The 19,939-nt window shown below is 36.2% G+C and overlaps 1 protein-coding gene across 4 annotated transcripts in view; it reads right to left on the bottom strand.

The window, feature by feature from the left end:
* Positions 1-10,669: 10,669 nt before the first annotated feature.
* Positions 10,670-19,939, bottom strand: part of LOC126965655 (homeotic protein female sterile) — a 30,879-nt gene continuing 21,609 nt past the window's right edge. For 3 of the 4 annotated variants that reach the window (XM_050809357.1, XM_050809355.1, XM_050809356.1), the window contains 5 exons: positions 19,810-19,877; positions 18,689-19,726; positions 18,454-18,593; positions 16,309-16,513; positions 10,670-11,985 (listed from right to left, as the gene is read on the bottom strand). In XM_050809357.1, the coding sequence (XP_050665314.1) occupies positions 11,920-11,985; positions 16,309-16,513; positions 18,454-18,593; positions 18,689-19,726; positions 19,810-19,877 (1,517 nt within the window). In that variant the 3' untranslated portion in view covers positions 10,670-11,919. Of the gene's footprint in view, positions 11,986-16,308; positions 16,514-18,453; positions 18,594-18,688; positions 19,727-19,809; positions 19,878-19,939 lie in introns of those variants that run through there. The other variant, XM_050809358.1, reaches the window with a different exon arrangement.

Raw genomic sequence — 19,939 nt, forward strand, 5'->3', positions numbered from 1 at the left:
GATAAAGAAGCTACTGCATCCTCTGTCGATTTACCTCGTCTAAACCCAAACTGGAATGGAGATAATATATTAAATTTATTTAAAAATTGTACCAACCTATTATTCAGTAGCTTTTCTATTATCTTTGAGATACATGGTAAAACAGATATAGGTCTATTGTTATTAATATCATCCTTATCCCCCCCTTTATGAATCGGTGTAATTATAGATCGCTTGAGGAGGTCAGGAAAAACACCTTTTTCAAAACATAAGTTAGCTAGATGAGTGATAACATGTACAACTTCATGACGTATGTGTTTCAAATAGCTCGTAGGTATGTTATCCCAACCCGCTGCACTAGACGACTTAAGACCAATTATAATTTTGTTTATCTCCTCTACGTCTGCCTCCAGTAAGATCATAGAATGTGGTATTGATTGATTATTGTCATTCTTTAAGGATTGCACAGAAGGTGGAATTTGTTGAGCCAGTTGTGTACCAATGTTAACAAAATAATCGTTTATGAAATTCACCGACTCTGATGCAGTATTTTTTATGTTGAATAATTCTGAGTTTGAATTATTAGTTTTATTAGAATATGTAATTAATTTAATATTTTTCCACAATAGTTTATTATTGCTTATGGAGTTAGCTAAAAGATCCCTTTCGTATTTCCTTTTAAGTTTTTTTATTAAATTATTACAATAATTTCGGTATCTAGTATAAGTTATTTTAAGTATTACGTTGTGCGGTTCCTGACGACATTTTTTTTGTAATTTATTTCTATTTTTTATGCAGCGTAATATACCCGAAGTTATCCATGGTTTTAAAGTACGTTTATTGTTTGGGATTCTTGTATTGGTGGTGTTACTTAAAATTGATTCTGTTAACATATTAATCAGTTTATCAGTCAGTAGGTTTGGATCATGACAGAATAGTAATTGAGGTAAATTTTGATCTATTAGATATTTAAGGGCCTTATCATAATCTATGATTGTTTTGATTTTATGAGCATTATATTTTAATTTAAGTTTAGATAAACGTAAGAAGGTCGTAAAGTGGTCAGTAATAGAAGTATGGAGAATCGCTATATCTGCCGAAACATTCTTTTTATTAATTTTTAACATAAAATGATCTAAGCATGTTTTATCTCTGGTGGGTATTGTGTGTCCTGGGAGAAGCCCATGCGTTGCCAGCATATTAAGGTAGTTCAATCTATTCCTATGCTGTTGGGAAGATTCTGTGTCTTTATAAATAATATTAATATTTATATCGCCAGCTAGTACAATGTTTTTATGAGTTGTTAATGTACCAAGATGGGTACTTAGTGATTCTATAAAGGTATCAGTGTTAGTGTACGATGGGGAGCGATATATACATAAGATTGTATTATTCAATATGTCTACTTGCATACATGATGCTTGAGATAGCATGACTTCCTTGACTTTATGTCTGAGTTCTTCTTTAACATATATCGCTACTCCATCGTTTTGGTTATTCTGCCATGTGGTATGATATGCACAGTAATTAGATATTTGCGGTATTGGTTTATTACTTTTAAGCCTGCATTCTGTCAAAATGATAACGTCAGTTTGAAATTTAAAATCTGCCAAAGTTAGTAGAAAGTCGTCAAAGTTGCAATATATACTACGGATATTCTGTGATATAATAGTCAAATCATTTTTATTAACGTTTAAAATTTTATTTAAATTTGAACTATCACATTCAAAAGTACGCGCGATTTTAATTTTGTCTATTTCCTGTAAAGCTTCAATTATATCAGCCATTTGTAATAAGAAGAAAATAATAAATTTTGTAAATAAAATAAAATGGGTTGTATGTTAATGAATGATGAGGATGTACTAGTATACCAAAGTGATATTTGTACAATCTAAGTGTGCAATATTTATAAGTTTGAGTGCAAGATGTGTGTATGCAATAAATATGATTATAAATAAGAGTGAAAGGTGTATTTATTGTTGTGTTGGGTGTAAGTTTTTTGCGAGTGAACGTGTGTAACAGTTTTATATATGTATAACAAGAATGACTACATTTATGAACTAAACTACTATGACTAACCAGATATCTTATGACTACAAGAACAGATAGTCATTTTCTTAAAAGGAGTTGGTGAACTTGCTCTTCACTTCTGATCCGAATTATTGGGGAGTTCTCGTCCTTCCTCACAAAGACCTTGCCATATGCCGTCCAGCAGAACTTGTACGCCATTGATTTTACCAGATCGCGAGCACGAAAATGTAGCCGTGAGCCCTTCATCGTTAAATGTTCTCCTAAGAAAACCGGTGTGTCTTCTTGGAATTTTAGGCCAAGATGCTTACAACATAACTTATTTTTCTGCCTCACATTAAAAGACTTACCCAGCCTTAGAAAATTGGTTTTTATCAATGTGGAGCCGGTTTCCACAATAATTGGGCTCGGTTTATCATTGTTTTTTCCTCGTACTCTGAATATATCTTTGATGTCGGTTTTACTTATTTTACAATCTATAGTTTGTGAGAGACATAGGGCCATTTCAATAAGATCCTCTTTCGTTTCGTTTTGCTTTTTAGGCACGTTTTTTATCTCAAAGTTAGCTTTGCGGCTTCCCATCTGTAGGTCTTCAATTTTATCCTCTAAAACAGCTATATACTTTTTGTCTTCTCTGGATTGGTTCTCCAACTGTGCTATCTTCTTTTTAAACTCTTCGTTTTTCAGTGTGAGGTATTCCATCGATTTTCCGATACTAAGGTTGGACTCTTGTATATCCTTCAGAGCCGCTGTAACCCGCTTAAGCTCCTGTTCATTTGTATGCGAGCTGCGTGAGATCATTTGACGCATATCATCTCTGAGTTCGTCTAATTGCTTAGTGATTGCGTCATTAAATTCATCTCTAGATCGCTTTAAGCGTGGAAACACATATCTTTGCGGAGTATTAGTAACAATTCCCGTCAGCTGAATATCAGGATCTGACGCGGATTTAGTCATATCCGAATCCATAGTGCTACGGGAGTACAAAAATATGTTTTATAATGTGTGCAAATCTTGTGAATAGAAGTATCAGCAGCTACGCCTACGAGGGTGTCAACAAAATGTAAGGAGGCGGGTCACGATCTCACCAATCTTAATGAAGCGAGGCGGGGCTGCGCTCGCGCATTGATTACTGTAACTTACTTGCTTGTAAGTACGCTTCTCGCGACGACGACGTCTTCTTGTCTATGCGCTCCTGGTAACTCGCGTAATTGATTTAAGAATTTTGAACGATATATTCGTTTATTTTAAACACAAATATAATAAATTTTAACACGTCTGCACCGTGCAACTGGCGTAATTGATTTAATGATTTTGTACGAAATATAATTTAAACAGAAATGTAATAAATGATCTTGTTACACGTCTGCACCGCGCAGTGGTCCGGGGGGAAGGATGAAGTGCACAGGCAGGCCAGGCTTTCTATTCAAAATTGGGTTTGGCACAATAAACCAAGGTCTGGAAATATTTATAATGATATGTGTAATACACGGAAAGAATTTAAAAAGAGATTGAAATGGTGTCAAGATAACAAAGAACAAATAAAAATGAATATAATTGCGGAACAACGAGCTGCAAAATTTTTTTGTGATTTTTGGATGTCTACTAATAAGTTAAATGTAAAGACTGGCCTGCCAGTAAATGTGGAAGGTTTATGCGAGAGTAGGGATATAGCCCATTTGTTTAAAGAACACTTTAAAGTGTGTTCACCCTTGGGTTCTTCTAAGGAAGCGCTGAATACTGGATCCGTCATGTCCGGTGAGCTGTTTAATGTGTCGGCCAAACAAATAGCTAATATAATTGCCAAAATGTCACGTGGCAAATCGCCAGGTCATGATGGGCTCAGTATAGAGCATTTGAAGAACGCAGGAGTCCATTTACCCAATGTACTTGCCACATTCTTTAATCTCTGTCTTAATCATTCGTACCTACCTGCTGCACTCATGAGGACTATTGTTGTACCAATAGTTAAAAACAAAACGGGTGACTTATCAGATAAGCGCAACTATAGGCCCATTTCTCTGGCGACTGTTGTAGCAAAGGTGTTGGATAGTGTGCTTGACTCAGAACTGCAAAAACATGTGCAAATTCATGCGGCGCAATTCGGTTTTGTACCCGGACTTTCTACTGAAACTGCCATTCTGAGTCTCAAGCACACTGTCCAATACTATACTGATAGGCGGACGCCTGTGTATGCCTGCTTCCTTGATTTATCAAAAGCATTTGATCTTGTTTCGTATGATCTTTTATGGAAAAAACTCGATAAGACTGGCGTGCATACACAGGTGCAGCGTCTCTTTCAGTACTGGTACGCTAACCAGACCAATAATGTAAGATGAGCTGGCAGCCTCTCGGATGCGTACAGGCTGGAGTGCGGGGTGAGGCAGGGGGGGTTGAGCTCACCCATGCTCTTCAATCTGTATGTCAACGAGCTCATAGTTGGGCTCAGCAGCGAGCGTGTCGGCTGCTCGGTTGATGGTGTTTATATAAATTTTCGATAAATATAAAACATTAGCTACGCGGATGACATGGTGCTGCTGGGTCCAAGTGTAATAAGAAGGCTGTTAGCTATCTGTGAAAGGTATGCGATGCAACATGGGCTCAAATATAATTGCCAAAAAAGCAACTATTTAGTCTTCAGAGTCCCTGGTAAGAATATATGTAATATTCCGCCAATGAAGCTGAATGGTGTTGAGCTTAAGAAAGTTCAACATTTTAAGTACCTTGGACACTACGTCACCGAAGACCAAATGGATATTGAGAGGGAACGCAGGGCACTGGCGGTGAGGAGTAATATGCTGGCTCGCAGGTTTGCTCGATGTAGCAGTGAGGTGAAGATAACGCTTTTCAAAGCATATTGTCAAATCACGAGCATACGAGCAGCCTGTGGGTCAGATATACTCAAAGAACGCTTAGTGCCTTTCGCGTTCAGTACAACAATGGTTTCAGGTTGATGTTGGGGCTGCCCCGCTTTTGCAGTGCTTCAGCAATGTTCGCGGATGCGAGGGTGGACGGCTTCCATGCCATCCAACGCAAAAGAACCGCGTCATTGCTGAGGAGGTTTCGGGGTAGCCCTAACATCATTCTGCAAACCATCGCTAGTCATTATGATGCGCCAATTATAAAGGCATTTATGCGGCTTCATGTGCCTGTTTAGTTATAATTATACTAATATAATTTAGGACATTTTACTAACAATTATTATGGATTTTTTTTCCGAATTTAAATTAATAATATTATTAAGTATTTTCTTATTCATTGTGATTATGAGATATCTTAAATTTTAAACTGTAATTTTATCTGTAATTTAATTAATATCAAATTAAACTCGACAGTATTATGTAATTTAATTTAAGTTAAGATTGTTTGTATATCTATGGGTAATGCATGAAAATAAAATGATTTATTATTATTATAATCCAGCGGATTAAGATTGGGCCAGTCTTCAGCGCTGATGAAGTCCGAAATATTCGTTTCCAACCAAGACTGCGTAGACCGAGCTTTATAACCTGGCGCCGAGTCTTGCTGGAAGGACCATTCTTGGTTATTGAACATGGTGTTGTTCAACAAAACCATGTTCAACTTCAGTACCTTCTCAAGAATGGTATCTTGATACACTTGTGCCGATGTTTTGATACCTTTTTCACAAAAGTATGGCTCAGTCACTCCTTCATAGCTAATACCCCACCAAGCCATCACTGAAGTCGGATAGTCCCCACGTTGGACTCTGTCGACTCTTTGGGAAGCTTCCTTAGAGCTTTGAGAAAAAATTCGGTCATTTTGTTTGTTAAAATATTGTTCAATTGTAAAAAAAATCTCATCCGTATTCAAAATATTTCTGTGACCTCCCTTCGCTTCATTAGTTGTTTCGATTTTACCACCCTATTATTTTTTTAATTGGACGTAGTTCCTGAAGAACGTTACAAGCCACAAACAACACATTTTAAGGAATTCGTGTTTAAAGTTTAATAAATATTATTGTATTCCATACATGTGGGTTGGGCTACTAAGTCATGATGTGACAGTAGAGCTGCCATTTTTTGTCAGTCTGTTAATATGGATCAAGAGACCAGTTTTGTGTTCTTAACTCAATTTCTACATGATTGTGGTTTGTAACGTTTTTATGGAATTTATCAGCTAAAAAGTGACAAGTACGTCTCTTTGCTGCAAGTCCTAAGTCATCTCTTAAAATTCGCGAAATGGTTCCAGGTGCTATCATCATCTACCAACATTTAATCTTTTTTCCGCCTGGCATACCTTTACATTTTTACACACACATCTTTAGCCAGTCACCAAAGATTAAGGGAGTTTGCCTGGGAGGCGTTTATGTATCCGCCACATAGCTCTGAATTTGCACCTTACTACCTGTTTCGGTCTTTTCAGAATTATTTATGCAGTCTCAGATTAATGTCAAGAGGTCTGCCAACACGCCTCGCGTTTTTTGATCAAAAGTCCAAAATCTCTACTGTAATGGGATCTGGTAGCAAGATGGCAAAAAGTCGTCGAACAAAATGACACATATATACAACTTTGAAATAAAATGAGTTTTCATATAAAATACGAAGAATTTTCCCCCCAACCTATTATTTCAATTAATATCTTACTTACTGTGTAGCTTATTTGGTCTAACAAGGCAGTGTAGTATTCTTGAGATCAAGATCTATGGGGTGATTGTTGATAATTTGTTATTTTTTATCGAGTTTATATTTCATATCCAATTATTTTTAAATCTGTGTGTTTCCTTTAATTTTATATTAACTCTGATTTGAATCGTTACTATGCATTAGGTAACAACTTAGGTAAATTAACAGATAACATAGCTGCATTAAACCATAAATCATACACTGTTTCGTCGCCAAAATTTATAACTATAAAAATTCAGATCACCCGTGTCTAAAATGAATTTGCACTAAAAAGAGAAAGGCACTTCATTACTGACGGATTGTATAGTAGGTACACTTTTTACTTACGAACGTGAATAGAGCGTCTCCTCACTATTCCAGTACCTAAGCCTAAACACGGGTAGGATACTTGGTTTCATTGAGGAGTTGCGATGCCGACCTTCCGCCCTTAAATCAGATAGTAGGACCAATATTATAAGAGTCGTTTATCTTTGGTTGGTTATCGTAGCCTGAACTACCTTCTTGTTATTGAAAAGTTCCAGATGTCATTTTGTGGTCTTTTTCATAATTTCGTTTTTTTTTATATAAGAGGGGGCAACTGGGCAAGAGACTCACGGGATGGGGAGTGGTGAGGCAACCGCCCATGGAGATCTGCAACAACAGATGTCAAGAGATGCGTTGCCGGCCTTTAAGGTGGGAGTATGCTCTTTTCTTAAAGGTTCCTATGTCGTATCGGTTTGGGAAAAATAGCAGCCGGTAATTGATTCAAATGATAAGTTTAAGTAAGTAATACCTTTCTATTTTCATATTGTGCTTGATCGTTATTGATAAAATCTTACCTACCTATAAAATTTTAATTGCAAGAAATTTCTTGGCTCCCACTGCTACTACCCGATTTTACCCAAACCGAAAGGACTCGGGGATCTTCAAGAAAAGACCATACTCTTAGTTAAAAGCAGGCATCTCTTGGTGTTTCAGATCCCCTTTGTTGCAACTCAAGTCTGCGAACTGCTGTAAATTAGCGACCATCAAGTCATCTCCGATCGGCTTGACTATATGGCGTTAGAAGAGAATGGAGATGTGAATTCTCTCTATTTAAAATGCCATAATTCCCAGCACCCTTTTGCCTCTTACTCTGGTCTGCACATTATCAAAGCGGATTGCTTACGCATAATTTAGGAGCAATGAAGTCCAGCCCTATCAATGCTATGCAAGTGTGGAACCTCCTCACTGAGTCCATGCGAATTAACTGAATTTCAAGAACATTCCGTGCTAGAAATATTAGAACGACTTGTCACTCTACAAAGTACTAATCCTAGTAATAGACTTATCCTCACTGACCTGTTTAAATAACACTGGACAGCCTCTTCCTTAAGTTTGACAGCAATTTTTTTGTGCCTATTTGAAGCGACACTCGCGAGCGCCCAAATAACTAATTTTGACGTATAATAATAATGGCTGCGAGAGAAGCGTTTTGTACTCTGAAGCATTATTGCATTTTGAATTAATATCGATCGTTTTCCGTGTTATTTATACTTCAGGAATCAACGTAATAAAGTAAACAATTTTTTTATAAATAGTATTCCTATCGATGTTTGTTTAGCTAAGGTTGTCATCACGCAGCAGTACCGCAGACTCTCGCTATATTATGGCGAATATGAAACAGACACAAAAGCACTTTTCACTGACAGCCGCCAGGCCAGTGGTTTATATTCAGTAGAGACTAGTCAGTGCTTGTCCTACTTCTTAGTTACCTACTACTGTCTCACACTGTTACCCCTTAGTCAAACTTCAAAATTGCCCTTTTTCTTAATGTATTTCGCATTAACCTTCATAAATTTTGATTGAACGATAAGATTTTATTTGTCTTTCAGCCCGAAACCCTGGAGCAGCAACTCTTCAATTGCCCTTTAATGCAAACTTCTTAAACCTACAATTTTATACCTCCTGAAGTTCCCCGCCCAACTTCCTGTCTCCTCTCCCTTGGTTTCACTTCTTTTGTAAATACTTGGGCGTAAATTATTTTTAAAAGAATAAGTTTTAAATATCACTAATATTTATTTAATAATGCAATATATTTGTGTATGTCCTTTATAGTCTTATGCATGTATATTTGTGTCAGGTACAAAATAACAGAATAAAACCAGTTTCAATCTTTAGTATCGATCCCCACCATTAAAATCAGCATAACAAATGCTCTATGGGTGGTAGTCCACTTTAACTTGCTGCCCTTTTTGAAAATAGGTGTAACCACTGCCTCTTTCTAGTTTGTTGTTCAACTGATCGTAATTGATACCCCCTGCCCATTACAATGCAGTGCCGCTCAGGATTCTTGAAAACCTCAAAAACTGAGCGGCACTATAATTGCGCTCGTCACCCTGAGACGTAAGATGTTAAGTGTCTTTTGCCCAGTAATTTCACTAGCTACGGCGCGCTTCAGACCGAAACACAGTAATGCCTACACATTACTGCTTCGCGGCAGAAATAGGCACTGTTGTGGTACCTATAATTTAGCCGGCATTCTGTGCAAAGGAGCCTCCCACTGGTGAAAACGGTTTTGCAATGATATCAAAAGGGGTGCACCTCTGACCCCGAAACTAGTAAAAACTGTATCTTCGGAGTCAGTGATTCCTCCAGACAAATGAAACATAATTACTTGTAAAAATTAAAAATGTATGTGTGTGTTAAGTTAATTAATAAAATTATTTTTTATCAGTACACCAACCTAGTGTAAATTGGTAAACTTGAGGCATTGTATTTATCGACACACTCATGATTATGGTCACTAATCATAATTAGATCACAACACTATCGCATGCCTCTGTATTCAAGTCGCGCACTATCTGTAGATACCTTCAAAAAACTTACGTACAAGCATGGAATAATAACGCTCAGAACGATAGTTTCATTCATAGTTCCTGTCAATATAGAAGTAACAAGTTAATTAATGTGTGCGTGAGCGTCACGTATTTACATTCGCCAACAGACAGCCAAATAATGTTGCAAGTGAATAGACATTTCCCTAAATAAGTGAATTATAAGAAATACTAGATTAAATATGTAATATGAAAGAAGAAGAAATAAAATATAAATTAAGAATTTTATAAAATATCACGTATTTTGTTCCAACAATTATTGAAGTGTAAGTAAGAAGTTCTTTAGAATCGTTGTTTTTTGAAACTCGATGAAACGAAAAAGCGAGACTAGAGAGAGAGAGAATGAATTTGAGATCATTTTAGAAATCCAAGATGGCCGCCGCCAAAATTTATGATTTCAACAATATTGTTATCGAATCCGAGGCTCAAGAACGAATTTGTGGTGAGAAATACTGGGGCTATAAGTATGCGTGGTGGTTATAATGATAACCCAAACAACTTATAGGCATCTTTCGGAAATTGTTGTTGAAATCATAAATTTGCGCGGTGGCCATCTTGGATTTCAAAAATGATGCAAAATTCGTTCTATGCACCCTAGAGAACCTCGGATTCGATATCAATATTGTTGAAATCATAAATTTGTGCGGCGGCCATCTTTATTTAAAAAATGACCCCAAATTCGTTCTCTGCACCCTTAAGAACCTCGGATACTATATCCATAATGTTGAAATCATAACTTTGCGCAGCGGCCAAAATCCTGACAATTTGCTATAAAATTTTTCTCATACGTCGTTATAGAAGTTTCACTTCAAAGACATACCGACGTATTGAGAACCTCCTCCTTTTTTGAAGTCAGTTAGGTCCCTATCTTTCACTGCACAGTAACCCATTTTTCAATTAAATTTCGCGCACTGATTGTCCTGGAAGTTGACAGTATGACACTGACGCGGCAGGAAACGTATGTGGTCATAAACGACCACATTGAAACTGCTTCATTTCGCTTGGGCCTACTCACGTTCTAAGCGTTATTATTCTAAGAGTACAAAGATACTTAAGCTCCTATTTTATACTAGTGCTCGTATCCTTGTCCTTCTCTTCTTAAAAAAAAGACATTTACTTTGATTACCTACACTCTTGATAGGGATTCAATAATTACACATTACCTTCATGTTTGTTGTTAGATAATTTAATGAAACTATAATTTGTGATATACAAATATTTTAAGAATAAAAACAAAATAGGTACAGTTCTTAATTTCCAAAGTATGTCCGTTGAATGTGATGATTGCTCAATAAATTACTAGCAGACATACTTTGGAGAGAATGGCTATGTTTGTACATCAATTTAAACAACAGATTACATAATGGAATGTCGTTATATTAATTTTACTTTAATATCTACACTGTTGTTTCGAGAATTAATATGAATCAATGAATATTTACAATATTTTGTTTTGTTTGTATTGCTGCTTATATCTCATGTACCATCCAAACAATTCTCAATGGGTATTTTCTGATAATACTTTACTACAATTCCACTGGAGTTATCTAACTACAAAACATAAAAAGACAATCAAATGTAAAATAAATATATTTCAAATCAAATGTATGACATTTGACCCGCTTTTCGTCGATAGACTGATAAAAAATCTACTAACATTAAGAAAATTTATCAAAAATCGAACACATAACAGAAATTTCATTTACTAATAAAAACACATAACGCACGTTATTCTCACATTGCATAATGATTTATGTTAACCTTAACTTGTCTTAGATTACACGATAATAGCTTACAAGATAAACACCGCCATGCAATGAGAAAACTTCATTCTTCAAACGAATAGTTCATAAGCCGATTGTTTACATTGAGTCACATTAAATAAAATTTGATTTATTTTTAATTTATATTCTACGTCTATTAATACATACTATAAAACAAGTTGGAAGGAAGGAGGCTCTCAAACAAAATATGAATATATCTACATACATTCATGGCTATGAATATATCTATATATCTACATATATTGTGCGAGTATAAACAGATAGTGAGGACCTTAATTACATAATTAAATGTAAGCCCATGTCGTTGCCAGCACTCACCGATGCACTGCAGTGACACTGAGCACACACAACAACTTGTGTACAAACTTATATTTTACAATTACATTAAAATGCAATACAAGTGCTCGCAAGCTTGTAGCACACATCTGCCACTCTCTGTTCGCTATCAATACAACAGTATTAACTTCAGTAAATAATATATCTATTCACAGCACTTAACCACTTGTTAGTCAATAATTCCACACACAATAAGTCACAAATCACGCCCGTGTCATAAGTCTCCATTAAGTATAAATTGCATTGATTAGATATACTCATATTTACAAGGAAAATATTGTCTGTGAACTTTATTTACAACGATTCTTCAAATGCGGCCATGAGGTCACTCTGCATGTTCATGTCAATCTGCCCAGCCATCTGGAAAAAAAAAATTAATATTGAATACTCTATAACAGAACAAACAAGTGGCGTCATCTGTTTTTAAGTTAAGTTTTTTTTCTAATACAAACAGAAATACCAAAAAAGGATACAAAACTCAATTTTTGTATTACATTAAGGAATTAAAATTTACTATCATACAATATATTGCCTTAACTAGCTATAAAGTAACATATCAAAATTTTTATAGACATTAATATGGACTGTGATCCTTCAGGTCTAAGGGATTTTAAACTGAGAAGAATAAAACAGATTCTTGACAAGTAATAGACAGAAACCCAATTGAGAGTGCAGAGAGGTTCTGTATAGTTATAAAACAAAATAATGTTAACTACTGGTGCACTAAAGAAACCTTCCGAGTTTGCTTTTCACAACAAAAGTATTTTTCTGATGATAATCGTGTGGTAAATGTGTATATGATATATCCCAATATTTATGGATACTTTTAAGGCATATATACAGAAAATATTATGCCAAAATGAAAAGGAGGCTCCGTATTTTGAATATAAATTGCCAGCAGGCAATTAAATGTTTCCAATTTGATAGTTATACATGCAAAAACTACATATTCATTTTGATAAAATTTTGCAAAAACATTGTGGGATGATCGACTGATGCCCTCAAAAGCCATAAAGAGGTAAATGCAAAAGACCTATGACCTAGAGCAGTGTAATAAATGAAAATAGATAGAGGGGAAATCTTGAAGATGTTGAACAGGCCTTAAACATCACACACACACTGTGATGTCTGCTTCAACATAATTTTATACGAGTACCTACTATATATAGTAGGTACTCTTCTAATCTATAGAACTGATGATTTTGATGATAAATCTATTTTATTATTATTCATATTCTATACTAGATGGCGCTTTTTCCCACAACATGAATAATACTACAATATATAAAACAATTAAACATTTAGGTATTGGGTTAATTCTTGAAATGTCAGAAGTAGACAAAAGTCGTGCAAACTAGCTCCGTACATTTTATAATTAAATTTGTGTAATAATAACTAAAATAAATGTTCCAAGAAATGAAGCAAATAAAAGACTCCGACTAATGTTATAATCAATCAATATGAAGACCTGAAAAACGAGTTACAAGGAAAATTAACAGAGGTCAAAGAACTTAAGGAAGAGAATAACAACCTGAAGTCTAAAGTTAAGGACCTTACTAGTCGAATAAGCATCATGGAGCAGCACTCGAGAATGAGTAATCTAGAAATCCAGTGTCTGCCTTAACATAAAACTGAAAATTTATCCAATATCATTCTTCAAATTGGAAAAGTTACTGGCAGTACGATTGCAGACGCAGATAATAAGTACACCAGGATTGCAAAAAAAACCCAGGAAATGCGCGCCCACGATCTGTTATTGTGAAATTCTCAAGCACACGCATTCGTGGTACTTTTTTAGCCGGAGTTATTATATTTAATAAAAAAAAATAAGGAGGATAACTCAACACGAGTCATGTCGGAATAAGAGGCGACAAGAAGCCAATGTACGTTGTCGATCACTTGACCCCGGAACTAAAGAAAATACACGCTTTTGCCAGGATAACAGCTAAGAGGTTAAAATATAAGTATGTATGGGTAAAGAACGGACGTGTGTTTCTGAGGAAATTTGACACGGCTGAACTTATTGTTGCGAGGAATATTGAACAGTTAGAACAATTAACATCTTAATAATATTTCTTTCGTCTAGTTTCTTATTTTTAATTCGTTTAAAGTTCGCCAATCTAAATATATACTACCAGGACGTAAGAGTGATAAAGAGTAAAATACGGGATGTTAAACTTAATATCTTATCTAATGATTTCGATGTCCTCATATTCACTGAGACATGGCTCAATGACGGTGTATTTGATGCAGAGTTTATTGATAGTCGCTACATAATATATCGTAGAGATAGGAAGCAAATAAATATAAACAAAGCAAAAAATGGAGGAGGAGTCTGAATTGCGGTTAAAAATCAAATAAAATCTAATCGAATACCGCAATGGGAGAGCAATTGCGAAGATCTGTGGGTGACAGTAGATGTGCTGTTAAAAAACAAACCTAGCCTATCTGCACTGTTTATCTACCGCCACCGATCATTTCCACACTCAACACCAACGAAAGAGTACTCGATCTGGTCCTGTCAAATACTACCCAAATCACTGTTAATAATGTTGCCAACCCCAACTCAATAATTGGAAAACACGTTCCTAAGGCTAAAGCTAGAGATAAAAATTATCCTATATGATACAGCAATAAAATTATTTCGATATTAAAATTCAAGAATAAGATAAGGATAAAAGCAAAAAATTACAATAATCCATTACACAAACTTAAATTCGAAACCTTAATAACTATCACTAATAGCCTTATTAAAAAATAAAAATAAATAAAACTATATAATAATTACATAGAATCAATCGAAAACAACTTGACAAATAATCAAAAATATTTTTGGACTCATCTAAAAACTTAAGACAATCACCAAACAAATTTCTATCTAAAATGGTAGCTACTGATGGTCCAAGTGTATGCAATTTGTTTGCATTCTTTTTTGCTTCAGTTTACGATACTATAGTTAGTTCCCCCAAACGTCAAAATTTATGTTCAACCTAAATCTGATAACTTTCTGTGCCGTGTTTATGTCACAGTCGAGGAAGTCATCCTGAAATTAAAAAGACTTGACACGAAGCTGGCCCTGATGCAATACCTCCGTTATTGTTGATCAATAAATGCGCCGTCCCCCTTTCAGTACCAATCTGCATGATTTACAACAAATCATTATATATTGGTATTTTCCCAGACTTATGGAAACGATCTAGAATTGTCCCAATCTATAAAAAGGGTGGTCGTGAGAATATTACCAATTACAGTCCGATCTCGATTCTGTCAACTTTGTCAAAAGTATTCGAGTCTCTGTTGCACCCAATATTGTCACGCCATGTTCTTCACGAGCTCTCGGAAGCCCAGCATGGATTCATCGCTACCAGATCAACTATGACTAACCTGTCGAATTTTATTAGTTCCGTTGTAGCTTCTGTTGACTCTCGTAGACAAGTCGATGCTATTTATACAGATTTCTCGAAGGCTTTCGACAAAGTTAATCATAGATTGCTAGTTGCAAAGCTTTCCTCCTTTGGCTTTGGTAGATCAATTTTATCATGACTCTCATCATATCTCGCGGAAAGACGTTCATGTGTTTTTTAAAAGGCTATTGTTCTCAACCGTTCAAAGTAACATCGGGTGTTCCCCAGGGATCAATTTTGAGGCCACTCTTATTCAATATTTTTATGATTATCACTAAATGTGCAATAAATTTAAAATGCTTGATTTTTGCAGACGATCTAAAGCTTACAAAAGAAATCCCAACTCATGATGACGCTTTTAAGCTCCTCAACGGTATCACAAATAACACTATGTTAAATATGCATCAAGGTTCCCCCCCGTACTCCACGACATCCTATTTCACTTTTAACGCACGCAATCCACAGGACCAATCTCGGTCATCATTCCCTAATACCCCGATTAAGTAGACTGTAAAATGAATTTCTTAGTAAAGATAAGTCAATTGATCTGTTCAGCTATAATATAACAAAATTTAAAGATAAATTAATTAAGACACTCGATTCTGCAGCGGTAGATATCACATAGATATTAAAATTGTGAATATTTTTTTCTTTAATTATTCTTGTATTTCTATTTTTTATATACCTCTCATTATATAAATTTAACATTTACATAATTTTATTTAACCTTTACTTATTATATAAATTTTAACTTTTTGTACGACTTGTATTTGTGTACATGCTGTAACTGCCTATAAATATAATTACGTGTATCGCTAGCACCTAAGACTTGTTTAATGTTAATGTATCACATGTAATTCTGTTGGTAGATCATAAATAAATAAATAATAAACTTATAGCGACAACTAATATGTTGACCTAATTCTAACAGGAAAATCAAGAATCTTCAACTTTTTTTTTCACTTTACTAAAATAGGTTCCACTGTTATCTGTAAGTTAAAGAACGGTTTTATTTTGCGAAATTGATGCATGGTGATCTAGAGTAGAGCCAATGTGCCATTAAATATATTTACTTTTAACCATAACTTAAGTACATTAGACTATATGTTTTAATCTACCCACGCCCCATCTGCGTCATCTCAAATCCCCCCTAATTTTCTCTGGGTCTTCTACTGCCCCCCCGAAAGTCTCAAACGCCCACAAGGAGGCGTTATCGCCTACGTTGAGAACCTATGGTCTATGCGCAGGCCTCCGTTCGTTAAGTTGCAACCACACGTACCGCTTCCCGGCGGCGCCGCTCCTGCTCGCGCTGCCGCAGCCGGTCGCGCTCGGAGGCGGGCGGCTTGTCGGGCGGCGCGGCGGGCACCGCGGCGACGGCGGCGGGCGGCGACGCGCGCGCCACGGGCGACACGCTCGGGGACACCACCTCCGCGCCCGCGCCCCCCGCAGACATCTCCGCCTTGCGACTGCTCTGCACTGACGTACTGTATAAAAAAAAAACGGTGTGTACTTCCGAGAGAAATGATGACTTTATAGGGCGAGCCTAATAATACGAAATACAACTTGTTCAACTGCGATTATGTTTGTTTACTCTGTGTGATCATAGATGGCGCTATACTCTCTTGTGGATTCGCGCTATCACAGATTACTGTTAAATTACCTATTTCGATTATTTTAACCCTATTAAAGTAACAATTATTGGTAAAATGACAATTATTACGTTTTAATTGAATAGTATATTCCCAGTGACACAACAGTGAAGAGCAGCAGCTGATTGTATCTTTTTCGCTCACCCGCTCACACTCAGTGGTCCCGAGTTCACCCGAAAGAGCCTTTCTCCGTTCAGCGGTTCTTTCCCCTCAGAGCGTGACGGATAAACCAAACTTATTACCTACGAAAATGTGTGTGCAGTGCGCCAAAAAAAGTTTTTACTTTAAAAATAAATGGGCGTGCATATATAACAGTGAACACGCAAAGCCGCCAAGAACACATACATAAGCGCCATAATATAAATATCAATATAATATATCCATTGACTGAAAATATTTTCTTATAGTTTTACTAAACTACATGTATATACAGGATATCCCAAAGTTATGGGAACATGAAGGGAAAGTACCTACCTTAAATATCGAAGATAGGCTATTTTACTGAAAGAAGACTATGTTATTTTCAAAAGTTAGTAATTCTGCATTCAAACATTTTCTCAAAATTACTTGCCTTGTCTGGGAATCGAACCGACTTAAATGTAAAAAAAAACACCCCTACTTTTATGATGCCAATCGATAGAATGGCCAATAACTAATAACTCTTCTTAAGTAACATAGTATTTTAAAAGAAAGGAACAACGTAAAATGAATTTTTTCCTACTTGGATTTGTACGAATAGACCGATTAAATGGCCGGCCAGATCCCCAGACCATAAACCATTAGATTTCTTCTTTTGAGGATACGTGAAAGAAATGCTATACAAAAAGCGATACGAGGACGTGGGCGAGTTACAAACAGAATTGTGCCATATTATATCGAATATTCACCATAAAATGATAAGAAAATCAACAGGCAACGGACTCATTAAAAGATTGGCGATTTGCGTAAGACAAGAGAGATCACATTTTGAGCATTTAATTAATTAATTTACAAAAAAATACCCACTTAATTGACTACTTTCTTTTAAAATACTATGTTACTCAAGAAGCGTTATTAGTTTTTGGCCATTCTTTCGATTGGCATCATAAAAGTAGGGGTGTTTTTTTGTACATTTAAGTCGGTTCGATTCCCAGACGAGGCAAGTAATTTTTAGAAAATCTTTGAATGCAGAATTACTAACTTTTAAAAATAACATAGTCTTCTTTCAGTAAAATAGCCTATCTTCGATATTTAAGGTACTTTCCCTTCATGTCCCATAACTTTAGGACATCCTGTATAGTATATAAAATATATTACCTACAAGTATAGCGTATGATTTTAATTTTAAAAATTACATAGTTTAGCATTTTATTAAATAGGTAAAGTCAAACAATATACTAAATATATGATGTATCAAAAAAAACTAGAGCTAAAAGGCTGAGTATTACACTGGTGGGAAGAGTATATCACTTATCACTTAGTGAATTTCGTTTGCTCGTCCTGTCTTCTTATTAAAAAAATTACAATCTCTTTTAATTTGGTTTCCTGTGTCTGGTGGGGAAAAAATTCAACGTGGTCCTTCAAAAACTTTAGGATTCTAATAAACTTTGAATAGTTTTATGACAGATAATAACGGAACAACAGATAATCCACCAAATGTTAAGCATGTATCCAAACTTTCCAACAGAAACAACTCGCTCCGTGACCCAGGATTTGTAGTCTATGAAATGACGGTTTGTATAAAAAAAGTTGATTTCACAAAAATTAACTAAATTTAATAAAATTTAATTTGTTACCTCAATTTTTCATCTTCAGGCCGCCTTTCTATTTCTTGTCTTTGCCTTTCCCTCTCCGCTTGTTCCTTCTTCCGAAGCTGTTGCTGTTCAATGAGAGCTCGTTGACGGTCTTGTTTCTCTCTTGCTTGTTTTTTGAAAGCCTGTAAACCATAAATGCAGAAAATTTTATATTAAAATCTTTTAAGATGATCTAACATAATTTTATGTAATGTGTTTATAAAAGTGTGTGTGTTACCTGAAAACTATCCATTACAGGTTTCTGTTTGATTTGGGTGGTTGTTCCAATGTTCGGAACGCTCTGTGGACTTCCAGCTTGCGCCAACGATGACCACGAGCTGGCATTTTTCAAATTCTGTTCTTGCTTGGCTTTGAATGCTTGAACGAAATTGGTGTTTTTAGGTTCTTCCATCTTCTTGTCCATTTCATACTTGGCAGCGGTCATGTTGTTCGACGGAATGCTTGTCGGCACCCTCATTAGATCCTCGATAGGTTTCGGGGTCAGTAACGGTTTTACGTCTTCTTTCTTCACAGACTGCGGCATCATGTTCGGTACCGAGGCCATGTTGAGATGCGACGGCGCCGTGACAGGAAGCGTATGAGGTGCGGAATATACTGGATCAAAAATGGAAGACACTGGTGGCGCTGTCGTCATGCCAGTCATATTCTGGGTGGCTTCAGGACGTATATCCCGATCATGATGCAGGTGCTTCTCTACAAAGCCGTTATGCGGCTGCGGGAGATACATTTCGCTTTTAATGTTTTCATTGACGTGCGTCATGTCGGTGAGACCCCCGAGTTGTGCCATCAGATTGTGATGCGAGGCGTCCGGCATTATGTTCGGCTTGGGCAAGTTAAAATCATCGAGCCGCATCGAAGACTCCGAAGCACTGACGCTCACATCCATGGGGACGTCGGCTTGCAAACTGCGCTCTAAGCTAGCCAACGACCTTTCTATAGGATCCATAATATAATGCGAACTTTCAACTTTCTCAAGTCCGTTGCGAGGCTCAATTTTAGGTTTAATGTTATCTTGCTCTCGCATTATAGGCACATTTGAGGAGTCTGGTATGTTGGTCATGGCGGAGTGTATGACTGCAGTCGAGGGTGTGACCGCGGGCGCGGAGACTGCAGGCGGGTTCTTGTGTTCTGGTGCAGTTACAGAAACCACTTCAGGAGTTTCTTTCACTTCAGGCACAGCAGGTGGTAAGTCAGGAGCGACGGCAGGAACAATTGGCGGCGGTGGTATCGGGGCGATTACTGGAGTAATTTGTTTCTGAAATGTAAATATTCAATTTACAATATTTAAACGTTGGTATTTGCTATCAAATCTTCATTCAGTAAAGGAAATATATTTACAATTTGGGTTGCTATCTGGTGTGCTTGCTTTTTTATTTTCTTCTTTGTTGGCTTTCCGGAACTTGCTCCTAGAGAAAAACAAATATATATTAATTAATTTAATGATCTAAAAGACTTACAATGTAATGAG

This window comes from Leptidea sinapis, chromosome 8 (assembly GCF_905404315.1).
Source record: "Leptidea sinapis chromosome 8, ilLepSina1.1, whole genome shotgun sequence".
NCBI lineage: Eukaryota > Metazoa > Arthropoda > Insecta > Lepidoptera > Pieridae > Leptidea > Leptidea sinapis.